The sequence below is a fragment of the Apteryx mantelli genome, chromosome 1 (assembly GCF_036417845.1).
Source record: "Apteryx mantelli isolate bAptMan1 chromosome 1, bAptMan1.hap1, whole genome shotgun sequence".
In the NCBI taxonomy this organism is placed as follows: Eukaryota; Metazoa; Chordata; class Aves; order Apterygiformes; family Apterygidae; genus Apteryx; species Apteryx mantelli.
This window is the reverse complement of record NC_089978.1, coordinates 119725086-119741255: the sequence shown is the minus strand read 5'-3', so window position 1 is coordinate 119741255 and position 16170 is coordinate 119725086. Positions and strand designations below refer to the sequence as shown.

Here is a 16170-nt window from a genome sequence, read left to right as displayed (position 1 = left end):
AATCATGCTTCTCCCAGCAAAGAGGAAGAAGAAACCTCCACCATTAACATCACACTCCTCCCAGTGAAGATGGCAGGATGCTGACAACTCAAGGCCCCTATCCCAGACTATAGCCTGTGAGCTCAGGACGCAGAAGAACTTGTAGAAGGGTGAGCACAACACCAGAAAAAAAGGAGTTGATCATCAGTCTCTGTGGGTGTGTGTGTGTGTGTGTGTGTGTGTGTATATGTATAAAGGTATTGTTAAAGAGAAGCGTTTTACATGAATTAGAAAATTTAGATGGAGGGGTTAGCATCACTGTAACTAAATGATAATGACAACTGTTTGTTATATTTTGGTTACACTACTGAAACTTTTATTTAGCCTAAACAATGAATTCTTGGCTTCACATATAAAGCATGTTCCCCTTTTGGCCCATAAAAAGACTTTGACAGCATCAAGTCTCCTTGAGGTAAAAGATCCAACTCTTACTCTGTAACTGGATAACACCTACTCTCATCAGATGCTCTCCTCCAAACTCTGCTGTAAGTGGTATTACATTAAAAAACACCGCTCTGGAGCAGTGTCCTACACCTCCTGGGGCTAAACCCTTCGCATCCCCTCTTCTCTTTCATTTAATGATAACTTTTAACAAGAGTGTTGATACTTGATTTCAAGGAACATGCTTTTGTTGGCATGGAAGATAGCTGAGAGAACACACCCTTAAAAGAGTGACCTGCCAACACTGCTGGTACAATAGCCTGATGTTCACATACACACCTAGTTAGCTATTTTGCAAAGAGGGAAACTGGACAAGAATGATAGAATATTTTAGGTATACCATTCTCAAAATAAGTGTCACAGCAGTGACACAGCAGTGTTAAGATGCAGCATGTAATCAGTTTCATGAGATGGAAAAGAGAAAAGAAAGGCTAAATTAGTACCTGCCTGCAATGCCTGAGGTCTCGCACAGGAAAATCAACATGCTTGTAGCTTAAGCAAATAGTCTGCTCCATACGCTTATTTTAAAATTCGGCAACGGCACTCAAAGATCAATCCCAAAAAAGAAACTCCCAATCCTGTTAGACACTACACGCACCAGTTTGGCGAAGTCACCTGCACAGGACTCCATCACAGGACTGCCATTAAAAAGAAATCTTTTTTTTTCTACTTGTAGATGTAAATTTTATATATGATGTTATACATACAAAAGTTACATGAGTTCTGCAGAACATTAAGAAAAAAAGCTTGGAAAAGACGAAATATATTCCCACAAAAGTGAAATAATTTTGCACTTACTTTTTAAAAATTTTTCAACATTTGTACCCAGCTCTTCTCCATGTACTGCTGCACTAAGAAGTTCGTTAAAAAAAAAAAGGCACACACATGCATTCCTCCTCTTTCCAATAAGGGCCCCAAATCATAGTTTATTAATCTTTAATTTTTATTGACCTGGTAATAATATTCTTTTAAAAGTCACTTTGTGAAAACTACTGCAGGTTGGTGATGGTTGAAAAGACCATTTTACTATGGTCTGGTAGCCTACACAGTGTAAAATGGTAGTCTCAGTCAAGTCTATTTGAAATAGTGCCAGCATCACAAAAAAAGTCAGAACACAATAAAAACGTCACTCCTTGACATTCTAACTGGGAGTTTCATTAAGTCAACAGAAGGTAAAATGACAGGAAAAGAAGTGTTTTAAAACCTGCTGTAATTGTGACTTCTTTACCAGCGTACTCCGACTTACTAAGAGTTCCTACAGGCTAACCGAACAGAGTTAGTGTATATCCTCAGTTTCAAATTTTTTCTTAACTAAAATGAAGTACTCAAATGGGCTCAGAGGGCAACAACTATTAAGAAACTTTTCATACATCACAGTATTTATGAGTTCATAGTGTACCTTAACTTAGTCATGCTGATTAACAATTAAATATCTAGTGAAGAAAGATCTTTGCAGAATTAATGTTATGCTGACCTAGCGTAACCTGCTAGGGATAGAAGTTTTTATTGGATTAAAATACTTAAGCGTGACATACTTTGCAGATTGTGCAATCACGTGTCTGAAATGTTATTGTTTACAAGAAGTAGATACAAAGCTTGCAAATTAGAAGAAAGAAGAATTGACTGGTTCTTTGAGAGGCAGAAAAACATAATGAAATATTTTCTACAGATGAACTTATTTTCAGAGATACCAACAGATTCCTAAAAACGTCTTTGTTGATTTTTCTTGTTATTTTTGTCTTTAGAGATGCATTATGGTATTACACATCTATTTCTAAATCTAGAGTAGGATTTTAGATTTGTAAACAATTCCAGAACGCAATCCAGCAGAACAAAACATTTCTGCCAGTACTTTTCATGTGGACAATAAGTTCCAAAATTAAAACATTCTGAATGCTACCATAATAGAACACTTTCCTCCAAGCAAAAGAGCCCAGTAACCAGAATTTTGATTTGCTTACAACTGTCTGAAATAATGTACATCTACTATAAATACAAAATAGGAAAAGCATTTTTCACTATAAATCCATTGTTCAAAAGTTCTGTGTTTTCACAGCATATTAAAAAGCAAGCAGCAAATAACTACTCAGAATTCTGCACCTGTACCATTTACCAGTCATTTCATGTCCAAGTGGTTGAAAACAGGGCAAGTCATTAGGTACGGAGTACATGAATTTTGTTGCACAATCTACTTGCCACATCTCAGGCTGTGAACAGCAACTCTCCCTTGGCCTCAACCTACTACTGAAGGGTGGGGAAAGATTTTCTTTCCTGTCTCATATATATGGCAAATGCTACACTTTACTTACAGCTAAGATCCTCTCTCTGCTTTTCTCCACATGTCCAGACCCAACTATAAAAATAAAGGAAGTTTTCAAATTGTTTTTATAAAAATATCCTCAAAGAATTGCATTGCAGAATTTCACTGACATTTCAGAAGACATTCTCCCTTAAAAGCTATCGAATGTGTTTTAAGGTATCTTGGCTAAATTTTCCTAATCTCAAAAAAGAATTTCTTCAATTTTATACAATTTTGTTGTGTTATACAATTGTATTACAGGTGTAGAACACTGAGGCAATCTTTAGTCTGCAGGGATTATGCAAGTCATCAAGGTTCTCGGTGTCAAAGACCTCATCACATAACTCTTCTTTCAGCAACGGTTCTCCTACTTGAGCTTCCCCCAGATGATACAGTACTTCTCTCCAAGTGCAGTTAAAACATCAGTTGGAGAGCCAGACATGAAATATATGTATTATATTTTAACACCCAGGTGATCTAGGATATTAAGTTCCACCAAAAGTCTCAAGGAGTTAGAGACAGCAAAGTTGAATTCAAAACTTCACCTGACTCATGCCATTAGTGGGATTCATAAATACAAAGGGGTCTAAATTATCACAGAAATAAAGGTAAGAAGGGATCTGTGATTCTCATTTCAACACTGGTACCCCAAAGTCTAATCAAGCCTGAGAACAAGCAAGGATTTTCTTAGAAAGCAAAACAGTCCAAGATTCTACCTGCAAAAAATGCAGAGTGTCAGTATCCAAAAGACACATATTTGAAGTACAGACATACCTCCCATCCTGTGTGACTGAACCTAGTTATAGAAAGATGGCTAAGTATGAGTCTCTGTAGCTTTGACTTAGTTGTAGAATATATCAAATTGGGAAGAGGATGGAGAGAATAATGCTAATTGCATGCTTCCTGCTACACTGTAGTCATTACACTGAAGTCAACCTGTTCTACATGTGTCACTGAATAGTCACAGTAGCACATTCTTTTACTATTAGCCTGCACTGGACTTCCAGTATAAATAAAACGCAGACTGTATTTGTTCGCCAGTCATCTGAACCAGTTAAAAGAAATCAAACAAAAAAACCAAAAAAAATCCCCAAACACTGTAGACATTCTATAAACATTTTTAAAAATGTTTGAGAATGCAATGATGGCTCAAGAGTCATTTCAAAGGGAGTACAACTGGTAAGACTACCAGAAAAATACCAAAACATGAAAACAGGTCATCCTAACCACTTGCCTCTTCCCGTCTCTCTTCAGCAGAAGGAACTTTAAGTTCTCGTGCTGTGTCATCCTTGGGATCAAACAAGTATATGTAATCTGAAGAGTAGCTAACAAGGATCTCTTGACCATCTTCACTATAACACAGAGATGTCACTCTGCAGGATTTGTTATTGAGATGAGGAGGAACAAATCGTGCCACCATTCCAACAGTGCCCCGACCAGCATAATTCCCTACATGAAAAAAAAAAGACAGACAGAGAGAAAGAGAGAGAGACAGAGAGACAGAGAGAGAAAGAATAACACATTTACCATTACAAATTTTCAGCTACGCTCTTTCAATATACTGTTATTTAACAACCAAAGGAAAATGACCAGAGAAAAGCAGAGTATCCTGTAGCTTCTGAATTCTGTTAAATTGATTCTGAATAGCGATGGATCATCTCTAGCTAGTATTTTATTTTTGTTACATTGTATGCACATTATTAACTAGATGAATACACACACACAAACACATTCATATGTCACATACTGATCACATGATGGTGTGTGTATACTATCTGTAAAATGCAGTACAAATGGAACCTAAGAACATTTACACAACAATAATTACAGATCACCACACAAATTAGGAAGGAATACATTGTATAAAACTTTGAAAATTTACAGACATATCTCCCCTCTTTTCTTCCCAAAACAATCTAAAAAATACCAGTTTTTCTTCTCCTTTGTGACCAAAAAATGCTGTCCTTTTAAACTGCCAAGCTACACCAATACATTGGACTTATGCTTCCCCGACAACTCACCTCCATTCCACACACTAAGCAATCTTAAATTCTAGAATTAAAAATTTATGAGCAGATTAAAATTATCTTAAAAAGATCTAACACCCAGAAAAACAGGTTGTTCCAAAACCCTTCATTTCTCACATAGCCACTTCTCATGTGGCACAGACACACACATGTGGCCACAGACAAGTTCAGAGTTTATCATCTCATACTGCATAAGGACTGAAACTGAAAGTCTTAAATGAAAATCAGCAGCTTGCTCACTACTGATGAGTCATGGAATATCTCATGGGGGGGGTGGGGCGGGGGGGGAGAGCAACAAGGCTATAATAAATATACCCAGAAAAAAATAAAATTTTTGAAATGTTGTCTTTTCTCTCCTCTTCCCCTACAGGCCTGCATATCCAAATTCATCTTGTTGCAGTTTTGTTACAATACAAGAGAAGGGATATTAATTTTTTTTTATTTATTTTTTTTTTATTAGAACTTTAGGCAAGCATCCGAAGCATCCTGGTTTCTAACTAAAGATGTTGCTACCTAAAAGCAACAAATTATGTTAGATACAGCAACAACTACTGCAAAATTAAATACTTCATATAACACTAAGATTTCTTCCTGTAAGACGCAGCATATTCCAGTGTAGCAGAGTAGAAGGTGGCAAGAACTTAACTAAAATATGGGTGGACCATTACAGGCTGCAATCCCTAGCTTTTTAGAACCTTGCAATCACATATTCCAAGACAAAAGAGGAGACATTACAGAATTTCATTTTCTGCATTGAATATATTCTAAGATGAATGAAGAGATTAGGTTTTTACTTACCTTAAGATTTTTCTATCAGCAAATATTAGAGTGAAAAGAACCCATTATTAAACAAACAAAGATCTCAGATAAAAACATTACACTTCAGTCATTCACCATTTATTTTGAAAAAAGAATCAGAAACAGGAACTGCAACTGGTTAGAAAAGTTTACTGTAAGGTATGGTTCCTACCTGTTGCTCTTGTACCAAGCATTCGCCGATCATATATTCTTACTGAGCTATCAGAACAACCCACAGCAAGATAATATGGGATTGGTGGACAGATAGCAACAGAAGTGGCAGCACGCCGGCAGTTTATTAAAATATCCTGGAACAAACAAAAATACTGCATTTAAATAATAGTTCTGAGTGTCTGAGGTATAACTCCTGTTTTTACTCCAGGACACAGCCTCATTATTCAAGGAGATGAAGATTCTGACAATCAGGTCTGGCCCTGTGAAGATAGATTTTAAATACATCAAACAGAAGAGCCACTGCATAGAAGGAAAACTATCAGAGAGAAACATGGCATGACATCAACTTAAAAAAACCCAACCACCAAAAAAACCTAACAAATATTTGAGGATAGATAAACATAACAAGCACAGATTTATAAACTGGCTTGCACACTGGATTTTCTTATGCAAGCATAGATAGCTATTGAGTAGGTACAGCAGCAAATACACAGGAACAGTCTAAACTAATCTAAAGGATTAGAATAGATTTGGTTTATGGGCAGGTAATTGGATAGCTGAATTTACTGCAATTAGGGGACAAAGAAACTCCTAGAACTGGGAAATGTGCATAAATCAGATTAATTTTAATCAAGAACACAGCATGCATAATTCATATGTTGGTGTCGGTTCTCCTCCAATTCAAAACTAAAATTGTTTCCGAATTCCAAACACTGTGGACAAAACTAATACTTTACCTTCTAGGGAATAATACAAGTAACTAACTTGACCTAGTATAATTCATTACCAAGTATTTTCTTATCATATTATGGAGGGACAAAGGATGCTCAAAAGCACAAGGCTGCAGCTGGTTTTCAAATTTAAGATCATTTTTTGCCTCCAACTCTGTACTCTATGGTAATCAATACAAACCAAACTAATAGGTTCAATTTCAAGGTGGAATCTTTTCTACCACATATGAAGCATGAAACCAAAATTCATAAACTATAAAAACTCCAGAGACTTTTATTTAAAAAAAAAAAAAAAATCCCCAAACTTTTTTTTTTTTGTTTCTTGGGAAATATGTTGTCATCTCCACCAACGACCCTGAAATCTATTACTTCTAAAAGCCTTACCAGGATTCAAATCCTATGTTTGTATGATGTACAGCTCTACATTTAGGTCATCTTTATTAAAAGATTTCACTCTTACATCTTTACAATCTTCCTTTGCGCAACTTGTTTTGATTCGAGTATCAAACCATCTTACAGTGCCATCTTCACCACAAGAGAGGAAAGTATAGGGATCATTTGGTACTGTCATAATCTGCCAAAAAAAAGAAAGAAAGAAAAAAAAAAAAGAGAGCTAGAGAGTATTAATACTTCTAGAAATACCATTAATTTGGAAATAAAAGCATCAATATTTTGATGTAAAGACTGTGAAGCAACTATGACTCCCATCAGGCTTTCCATTGAAATAAATGAAAAATGAAAATTTTCTGATGCTTCTTCATTTCAAGAAAAAGTTTGAACTACTGAAATTAAAACAAACTGTGCAGTATGACACATGAGATGAAATAAGTAATATTTATAGGTCAAATCTTACAAATACTTCCATTGTCTTGTAATAACTAACATGCATTTACTACTATCAGTTTTCAGATAAGTAGTCAGTTTGCTGTGATAATTCAACAGAAGCTCAGTTTATTTTCCATGAAGTAATGCAGGACAATAACAATCACAATCAAACCCCTCAGAAGTCTGAATCACATCAAAATACTAAATGGCTTTTATTCTCATTGATCATTCCTTTGCATTCAAGATAGCCTCCCTGAAGCAGTTATGCATTCAAGGATGTTAGTCTGCCCCTCAATCCATTTTTTTTTCCTATATTTTTTAAGAGATCATTATATTGCATCATTTCCCTGATCTCAGCTTTGCTCATACTAGGGATGTCTCAGAGAGGATCTCACTGAAAACGTTTACTTTGTCCCGAGAACATCGTTGAACATGGTATAACATAGTAAACTCTTATTTTAAGGAGTCATGGTTTGTTTTTGTCCACACTATTTCACAATAGGCATGTAAATGTGCAGTATATACCTGCACTTGCGCATGCCAATTTATGTGTGCTGTTTAAAAATATACAAACTACTTTATAAACACTAAAATAGAGAAATGGAGAGATAGACACTCCAATAACTAACAATTACTGTTTATATATTAAAGTTCAAAAAAAGCACACAGTGTATAAAAAGAAATCCTTTTCTATCTACTGTATTTAACTTTAAAAATTGAGCTATACAATAATTTGATTGTATTGAAAAGATGATGGTAAGAGTTATCCATTAAGGTACACTCTCTTTCTAAAATGCAACTAATAAGCAGCAAAAAAGCCATTTGTCTGAGTAAAAATAAACTTTTAAATAGCTTCATATAAACTACAAATTCTCCAGAAACATTCTAAGCACTTCTCTCTCCATCTCTAGTCTCTGTTCTCCCCCAGTTGTCCGATTATCTCACAGTTCATAACAATCTACACACATTTCCATAGTCCTCTGTTGTGGTGTGTTTTGTTAATGTCTGAAATTGCCACAAACTCCAAGTTTACAGGGCAGTATAAATCTAATTCACCATCAAATTTAGAATTAGTATCTCAAGGCCAAGTTATATTAGCTTTTCTTATTCAGAAAATCCAATGAGCCAAAGTTCTGTATTTAATATGATGTTGTGGTTACATAGAGCTGGGCAGTAACATCACCAAACTTCAAACAGGCTTTCCCACTCCAGAAGCCTCTCACTGACAAAGTTGCACTATGTCAGAAGTTAAAGCAGCATCTCAGTTCTTTGCTTTCAAGAACTGCTCTTGACTCCATTATAATTTCATATGCCAAGACTCAAGGAAAAAAAAAAAAAAAAAGCTCGCCATGCCACACAATATGTACATTTAATGTTAAAATACAAAATAGGTTTAAGACATAGTAACAGAAGTTATAATCTTTATAAAAAGTACCTTTCCCTTCCAGAATGTTTTACCAACATATCTTACCAACAACTTTTTGAAGATAGCTCAAACTACTAAGATTCAGACATGCTCAACAAAAACATGAGACAAGCAAGAAATGTCTAGTTGAAAACATTTCACCTTGTTCTTTATTGTCAACTACAACAGCACATACAAATCTGCTCCCTTCTTCACCTCAGGGCAAAACAAACTAATATAATTAACTTCAAAAAAGATGCTGTGGTTAAAATAGTGAATGTAGTTTATGGGACTTGGAGACATCTTCCATTAACTGTATTTAAAAACAGTATAAACAACCACAACAGTATTGTACTACTGTGATTCAAAACAACAGCAAAACACTGCCCTCTTGTTAACATTACTTGTTGAATAAAATCTTCTCCATCACTACCACCTTGACTGTGTAACACAGCAGTCAAATTGCCGTATTCTCTTCAATTAATGATGTTGAAGAAGATTACTATATTCCATACAGTTACTGTTTAATTATAACTATCCTATAAGGACAACAATAAAATTTTCATCTTGTCTTCCTAGTTTGTTCGGCTGCTCATTTTTCTTCTAAAATATTCTTCAAACTCATTGTCTCTTGTGACAAGCTTAATTTGTTCTACCTCACAAATTTACATTTAACATCTAGTCTAGCAGTTAGCAATGTGCATATCATTGTTACTGATGACAACAACTTGCAAAAAAAGGACCGACACCTCATATTAAAGCCTCTAAGTGCTACGTTCTACCTAGTGTTACTAATCCTGATGCATAAGCACAACTGGCAACCACTTTTATTGAATTTTTCCAGTTTGATCATTGGTTTGCAGCACCACCTGGTGTCAGTCACTTCATGTAATCCACCAAACAGTTGGTCAACACAATCTCAGACAGACCAAAATTTAACAGATTGCCTCAAACTCTTTCTTTCTTTTGTGGTACTCAGAGCAGCTTACTCCATGACTCCAAACTTCACTCACTCAAACCCACTGCTCTAATAGCACTCTTATCACTGCCTGAAGGTCTCCTCAGTGCAGTACTCATAGTCATTTCCCTGTTCCCAAGCTCAAAAACTTTGTATATATTGTAATACTCACAGCTAGTTGCCCAGCAAACAGAGGTACCAGCTGAGCATTAACTGGCTGCCCCTCAAGACTGTAGCCCAAGCAGCAAAGAGGCTCTCATTTCCCAAGGCAGCCAGAGGAAACGAACTGACAGACATCGGTTCACAACTGAGCAAGCTTCTTCTTTAAGAAACAGCATCTTGGCCTCCAGATGTTCTTATGAAAAGGCTGGTATTATTCGAGATACAGCAAACATCCAATCAAGTGGCAGAATCCACAGTGATATAGAGCTTTCTATATCTAGTAAACTTCAGTGAAAACTGAGGCAGTTTAAACTTCTGATTGGGGGCCATAAGGATTGAGGCTCTTCAAAGAAAACAGTAGTTTTCTCAGTCAAACCAAACACATCTCAAAAATAAAAGTAGGTAGTGTGAGCCTGGAATGCAGAATGACATACTGAAAAACTGAAAGCAAATACCTAGACTGCTTGAATTAATCTCAGGCAAAAAAACCCACATGAAAACAGGTACAGAGTGAACACCACAAGGTTTGCTTGAATGAGTTACCCTGCAGACAGGAACTGTTTTTGACAAGTCTTCTAATTAAACGTGTGTAATTACAACCTTAAGGACACTTTTGCTGCATGATCAGAAATGAATTCTGGCAGTGCTTCAGCCATCTTCTTTTCTCATATAACTTCCCCCCCCAGCCCCCAAATTTGTTCATATTTTTAACAAAGTATTCTAAAAATCTGTGTTCACTTAACATATAAAGAGAGCGATTTAAAAACTTGCTACGAAACGTGAGCTAAGTAGTTACAAAAGCAATGGATATGGGATTTTTTCCCCTCAGTGTGCATGTAATGTGTGGGTGTTTAAAAAAAAAAAAAAAAAAAAAAGCCAGAACATCTACAACCTAAGAAGAAAATGTATCAATCCTATTTCAAGCATAGTAAGTTTTACAAGCAGCAGATTTTGCTAGCATAAAAAAAAAAAAAATTTTTTTTTCATCCTAACTTCTTCAGTAACACCTTGCTTCTGCACCTCCCAGTTAGCATGAGCAAAACTTCCAAAGGAGGATTGAAAACACTTGCTCTAAACTTACACAAAGACTCAACTAAAATACAGGTTTCTAAAACTGTAAATACATTTTTCAGATTATTCACACATGCTGAAATACAGGCATTTCTTAAAAAGATTTAAACTGTGAAAAAAGGGATTAAACTATCAAAATGTTAAGTTTGGGGGAAAAAAATGCAAAAATATAGCCCTCTCTCATAACCTGCTTCAAAAAGAAGTTTGTAGCACATTTTAAATCACTTTTATTCTACAGAGGATTATTTAGGGAAAGTTTTATCCAGCTATTTATTTTCAAAGAAAGTGGTCTCAATGACACTCATCTTTGGAAAAATCCTCCATTTAGACAACATATGCCTCTTTTAAAGCCATATCTCTAAGAGAAGGAAAAAAAAAAGCAAGAAAACTAAAACTAAAAGAAAACTAAAAATCTTTAATTCTTGTGAAGCACAGAAATAAAGCTTTCATTGTCTGATTAAAATCCTTGGCAACAATGCAACAAAACATGTACTACACCTATCTTAAAATTATCTTATACTTTTCAAGGTACCTCATAGGTAGTTCCATAGTGGCACGTATACTGGCATTGCCTGTTGGTCTCCGCATCTTGTTCAACATTAGTGTAAAAAATTACTCCATCTCCAGAACAAGATACAATTTGTTTGTCATTGGTGCATGGCAAGAATTTTGCACTAAATATATTTGCCCTGTGTCCTGAGCGAATGGTTGTTAAAACCTAAAAAGAGAAGAAGAAAGGCTTTATCAGATTAATATTTTCAAAGCGAATAAAGAATGAGAAAATAATAAGGATTCCAGTACTATAAAACTTCAGTTATGTACAGGTAGCCAGTGATATATAGTTTAATATTAACAAAGAAGCTATTCTTAGAAGAAATTTGGTATAGAGAAAAAGTGGTTCCACAATGGACATTCACTTGTGCACTTTCCCAAAGTGGTCTGCAAAATGAAAGAACTAGAATGCAACTGCCTAAAGAATTTGTCTTATTTTTAAAAAGGTTAGTTACATACCATGTCAGGATTCTCAAAGTAAAACATTAGTCCAGGGACCAACATGTCCATGAGGAGAGATTTAAAATATTGGAATACTGTGGGTCAAGGAGAACAAAGCATCCTAATCCAAGACAACTTTATAATGATGCCACCCTCAAAATAAAAGGGAACTGAAATTTATAAGGAAAGATGCTTTGAAAGCAGTCAAAAATAAATAAAAATCTAAGAACATTATTGCAGGGCAGTAAATAGTTGCATTAGTCTCTCATTTTTTAACAATAAATTTAACACAATGAATGTCATCCACCTATAGTAAGGCAAAGCAGCATATAATTTATTTTACCATCACTGTTGTTTTTATATACTTTGTGCTGACTCTGTATTTCCTAACATACTTTTGATTAGACTATTAAAACTGAAAAAATTCTGTGTGCTTTCCTGTGCGCTGGCAAACATTCCAGACTTACCTTATTTATCCCATCTGTGGCAGTTAAAGCAAACTGCATTTTCACCCAGTACTTATATGAAAAAGATACTTACCAAGTTGTTTATAGTATGAAAATGAATTCCAAATTTCCACTCAATTAACTTAAGAAAGAAAACATTATGCAAATGAAGTTGCTCTGTCAATGTAGCCAGTGTCTAATATTTTACAAGTGCTATTTCACACCTTTTAAACAATTCACATAAAAGATTAACAGTGTATCTGCATATTCTGAAAGATGTACAGAGATCAGCACATTAGTTGACAGTTAAGAACTAAAATAAAAGGTAGGATTGACAGATGACATGCCTTTATTACTCTGAAAGCCATATTTTTGATCCTATAAGAAAATATTTTTGATTTCCCCGATTAAAAAAAAAAAATCTAAACAATTTTGGGCTTTTCTTCCACTTTAAGATTCTCCTTGCCAGTTCTCAATCACTTGTCCCTATTACTGAATATAAGCAGGTAGTCTTTTTTCACTTTGCTCTGCTGCACAGGGTCTTTCTCTCATCAAGTTACAGATGCTTCCTGCTTTCCCCCTCTTTCTTACTCACAAACCCCAACCTAATGCCCTTGCTTCTGATGCAACCAACAGCTAATTTATTCTAAACTTCTGCTTCAGTTTTCCCCATTTGGGGCTCTCAATCTAGATGTGGAGATCTGTATTTCTTCTATGACTGTCCTCAAACTTGGAAATACTCAGAATTTTCTTTTCCTCCCTTCTCTCCTCCACTGTAAACTGAAATAGCACTCAGCAATACGCAGATACACATTTTCGGAAAAGGAAAGAATTTTGTCACAGGCAGACCTAACCCCATCTTGCCTGTCCCTTAATTTCCTGCTATGTTGCATGGTATTGCAAAAAAAATTATTGAAGTATTACAGCATCTACTGAATGCGTAACATTTTCCACACCCTTCTTGATTTGCACTGTATGTCCTTTGCTGCTCTACTTATTGTGCTGCCTTAGAGAAGGGAGCAAGAGGCACCTGTCACAAAAGGTTGCCTGCACCTACCCAGTAACCAAAGGCAACCTGCGAGCCAACCTGCGAGCCTACCATTAGATGTCACAGAGGGGGGAAAAAAATACTATCACCTTACTCCAGTGAAGCATTTCACTACCAACATACCACAAGTGTCAAATACTTAATGATCAAGTTAAAAACTGGGGAAGGAGAGAGAAAGAATTGCAAACGCTTTTTAAAGTAGCTGACCAGCTATAATACTTCAGACATCTTTTCATAATTTTTGCATTACACAGAAAATCAACTGGAGAGGCAACAAATTCAAGATTTCAAGTTGCATCTCTTAAAGCATAAACTAAATATTTGGGATGGGATTACTAATTCACACAGCAATAACAGAAACTTGCATACAAGCTCCATCCCTAACAATATGCACTTTGCTCCAAAAAGCTACACACAAGATGAATGCACATGTTTTGGGAAATCCAAATGAAGAAGTTATTTTTGCAGATATTTTTCACCATGTTGCATTTTAGCTTTTTTCTTATAAAAGTAGTAAGCTATGAAACCACCTAAGTTTTATTTATCCACTCTTAGAACATTTGACAGCTACTTTGTTGTCTTCTTTAAACCTGAAATGTTTAAGTTCCACATCTAAATGGAAGCTTTACAGTAAAAAGAAAAAAGCCACCATACAAACTGCAGTTTTAAGAGCATATTAAATACTAAAACCGGTAAAAAGAAGTGGTGTTATTTATTCCCATTCTGTAGCTTGCTTTCTGAAAAGAGACCCATTGAAATGAACGCAAGTATCAGCAGGTTACTAGATCTTTCTGGACATGGTTAATTTAGAGGTTTCACTCAAGATATTTAGCACTAAATCAATTACAACCAGCTTTTCCAAGTATTTTCTTTGAAAAGGTCAAACCCCTTGGTTGGGTCAAACCCCAGCCATGAAACAAACCTAATGGAACCTCACCCTAAAGTGAAAAGTAGCAATCCTGGTTCCAGGAAAAAAAGAAAAAGAAGTGTTTCCTCCCACTGAGCCAGAGAAAATAAGCTAACACAATTCTGAATAACAGGCATTAAAAAACTAACAACCCCCCCCACCTCTCGTACATTTCATGAATAACACACATACTGTTAAGTCTTTTTGCAAGCACCTGCTGTTTTATAATTGCATTTGCACATGTTGAAAAATCTATCTGTTCTTCCGTTACGTAAAATGCAGAAAATAAAAATAACTCAGCTGACTCTTGAAAAACAAAACATCCCCTAGATTTCTCGCTTAATTGCAACAACAGTACACAAGGGGGGGGGGGGGACAAAATCTTCGCCTAGAAACATGAAGTTTAAGTTACCCCATCTATTAAAATATTATAATGTTTTGACGTTAAAATATTATTATAATTGTATAATGAGAAAATACTTGTATAACAATTATTATATACTGATATATTAAAATAAGTCCTGCACAATAAATAATATCAAACACATTTTACTTAGACCAAAATTTTTTTAATTCATAAGTCTCTCCAACAACATTCACTTCGGAATACTGCCTTCCTCCATTCCCCAGCTGTCTTGGATACCTCTTCTTCCTCAGGCGAACTCCCAGTCCAACAGAAACCCCGGCCTGATGACACTGATCAGAGCTTTGTCAGACTGGCACCAGTAACAGAGAGGAACAGACAACGTTTGGAAGCTATGGTTCATTTGAGGAAGTGAGGAAAAGAGACTTACCTACGGGCACAGGCAACACTCCAGATCGCTATTACCTTCCCATCACAGCTCTTCATGCAGAGCAAATATTTCTGTCTCTGCAACTTCCTATTCAAATTCCTACACGATACCAAACACACATTTTGGAACCCCCTTCTACATTTAACTTTTCAGTACCTCTTCACAGTTTGGTCTTCAACCTCTCTGGGAAGGTGTGGGAGAGAGGACTTCACTGGAACATCAGTGCATAGGATCCCCAAAACTGAAGGACATACTTCATAGAGTGTCTTCTAACAAACTATCAGCAGTTCCTTAAAGAGCAAACTATGGAAATCCTGCTACTACATGACAGTTGCTAGCTGACAATACTAGAAGTCCTTTGACTGCAACATAATCCAGTTTAGTGCAGAAATAGAAAAGCAGAGATCTCTACAACACTTTCCTCCACAAACCTGCTTCCCCTATTTTAGTATAAACTCTTCTCCACCCACATACGTGCACTCACAAGGCAATGTCATTTCAAATGGCAATAAGGTATTTTAATTCAGATTGACACCTCATTTTAATAATTTTACACATAACAACTCTATATTACACTCAGCAAAAGCTAGTACAATATTTTAAAGCTAAAATGAAACAGAAAACAATTTATCTCACTACAAGATTTCACAAGAATTCCTGAATCCTACTACAGTTCTGACACTAATCTGTTGTGAGGCCTTGTTGCTTTTGTGCCAGACCACATACCATAAAATGGAATAATACCTATGTCACAAGGGATAACAATAGTAAGGTTTTAAAGCACTGTGAGGTTTTTATCCCCACCTGTAGAACACTATAAAGTGCCTGATATTATCTTTGTCAGATGATAATTAGTTGCTTTTGGAAAATTATAAAAACAAGTCTTATTTGAAACATGCTGAGTATCCAGAAACAAACTTACCTTTCTGCTGTAAGGATTACTAATTACCAGATTGGTATCATCCGAACCAGATAAAATATATTCTCCTGTATCATTCCAGCAAATTGTGTTCACCTGTGTGAATTATTTAAAAAACAGTTTAGACCTAAAC

The 16170-nt window shown here is 35.6% G+C and overlaps 1 protein-coding gene across 4 annotated transcripts in view; it reads right to left on the bottom strand.

The window, feature by feature from the left end:
* Positions 1 to 16170, bottom strand: part of DCAF6 (DDB1 and CUL4 associated factor 6) — a 97275-nt gene that overhangs the window by 55103 nt on the left and 26002 nt on the right. For all 4 annotated transcript variants that reach the window (XM_067300234.1, XM_067300242.1, XM_067300259.1 and 1 more), the window contains exons 3-7: positions 16041 to 16133; positions 11463 to 11648; positions 6970 to 7083; positions 5777 to 5912; positions 4014 to 4228 (exon numbers count right to left, since the gene is read on the bottom strand). In XM_067300234.1, coding sequence (XP_067156335.1) covers positions 4014 to 4228; positions 5777 to 5912; positions 6970 to 7083; positions 11463 to 11648; positions 16041 to 16133 — 744 coding nt within the window. The remainder of the gene's footprint in view (positions 1 to 4013; positions 4229 to 5776; positions 5913 to 6969; positions 7084 to 11462; positions 11649 to 16040; positions 16134 to 16170) is intronic.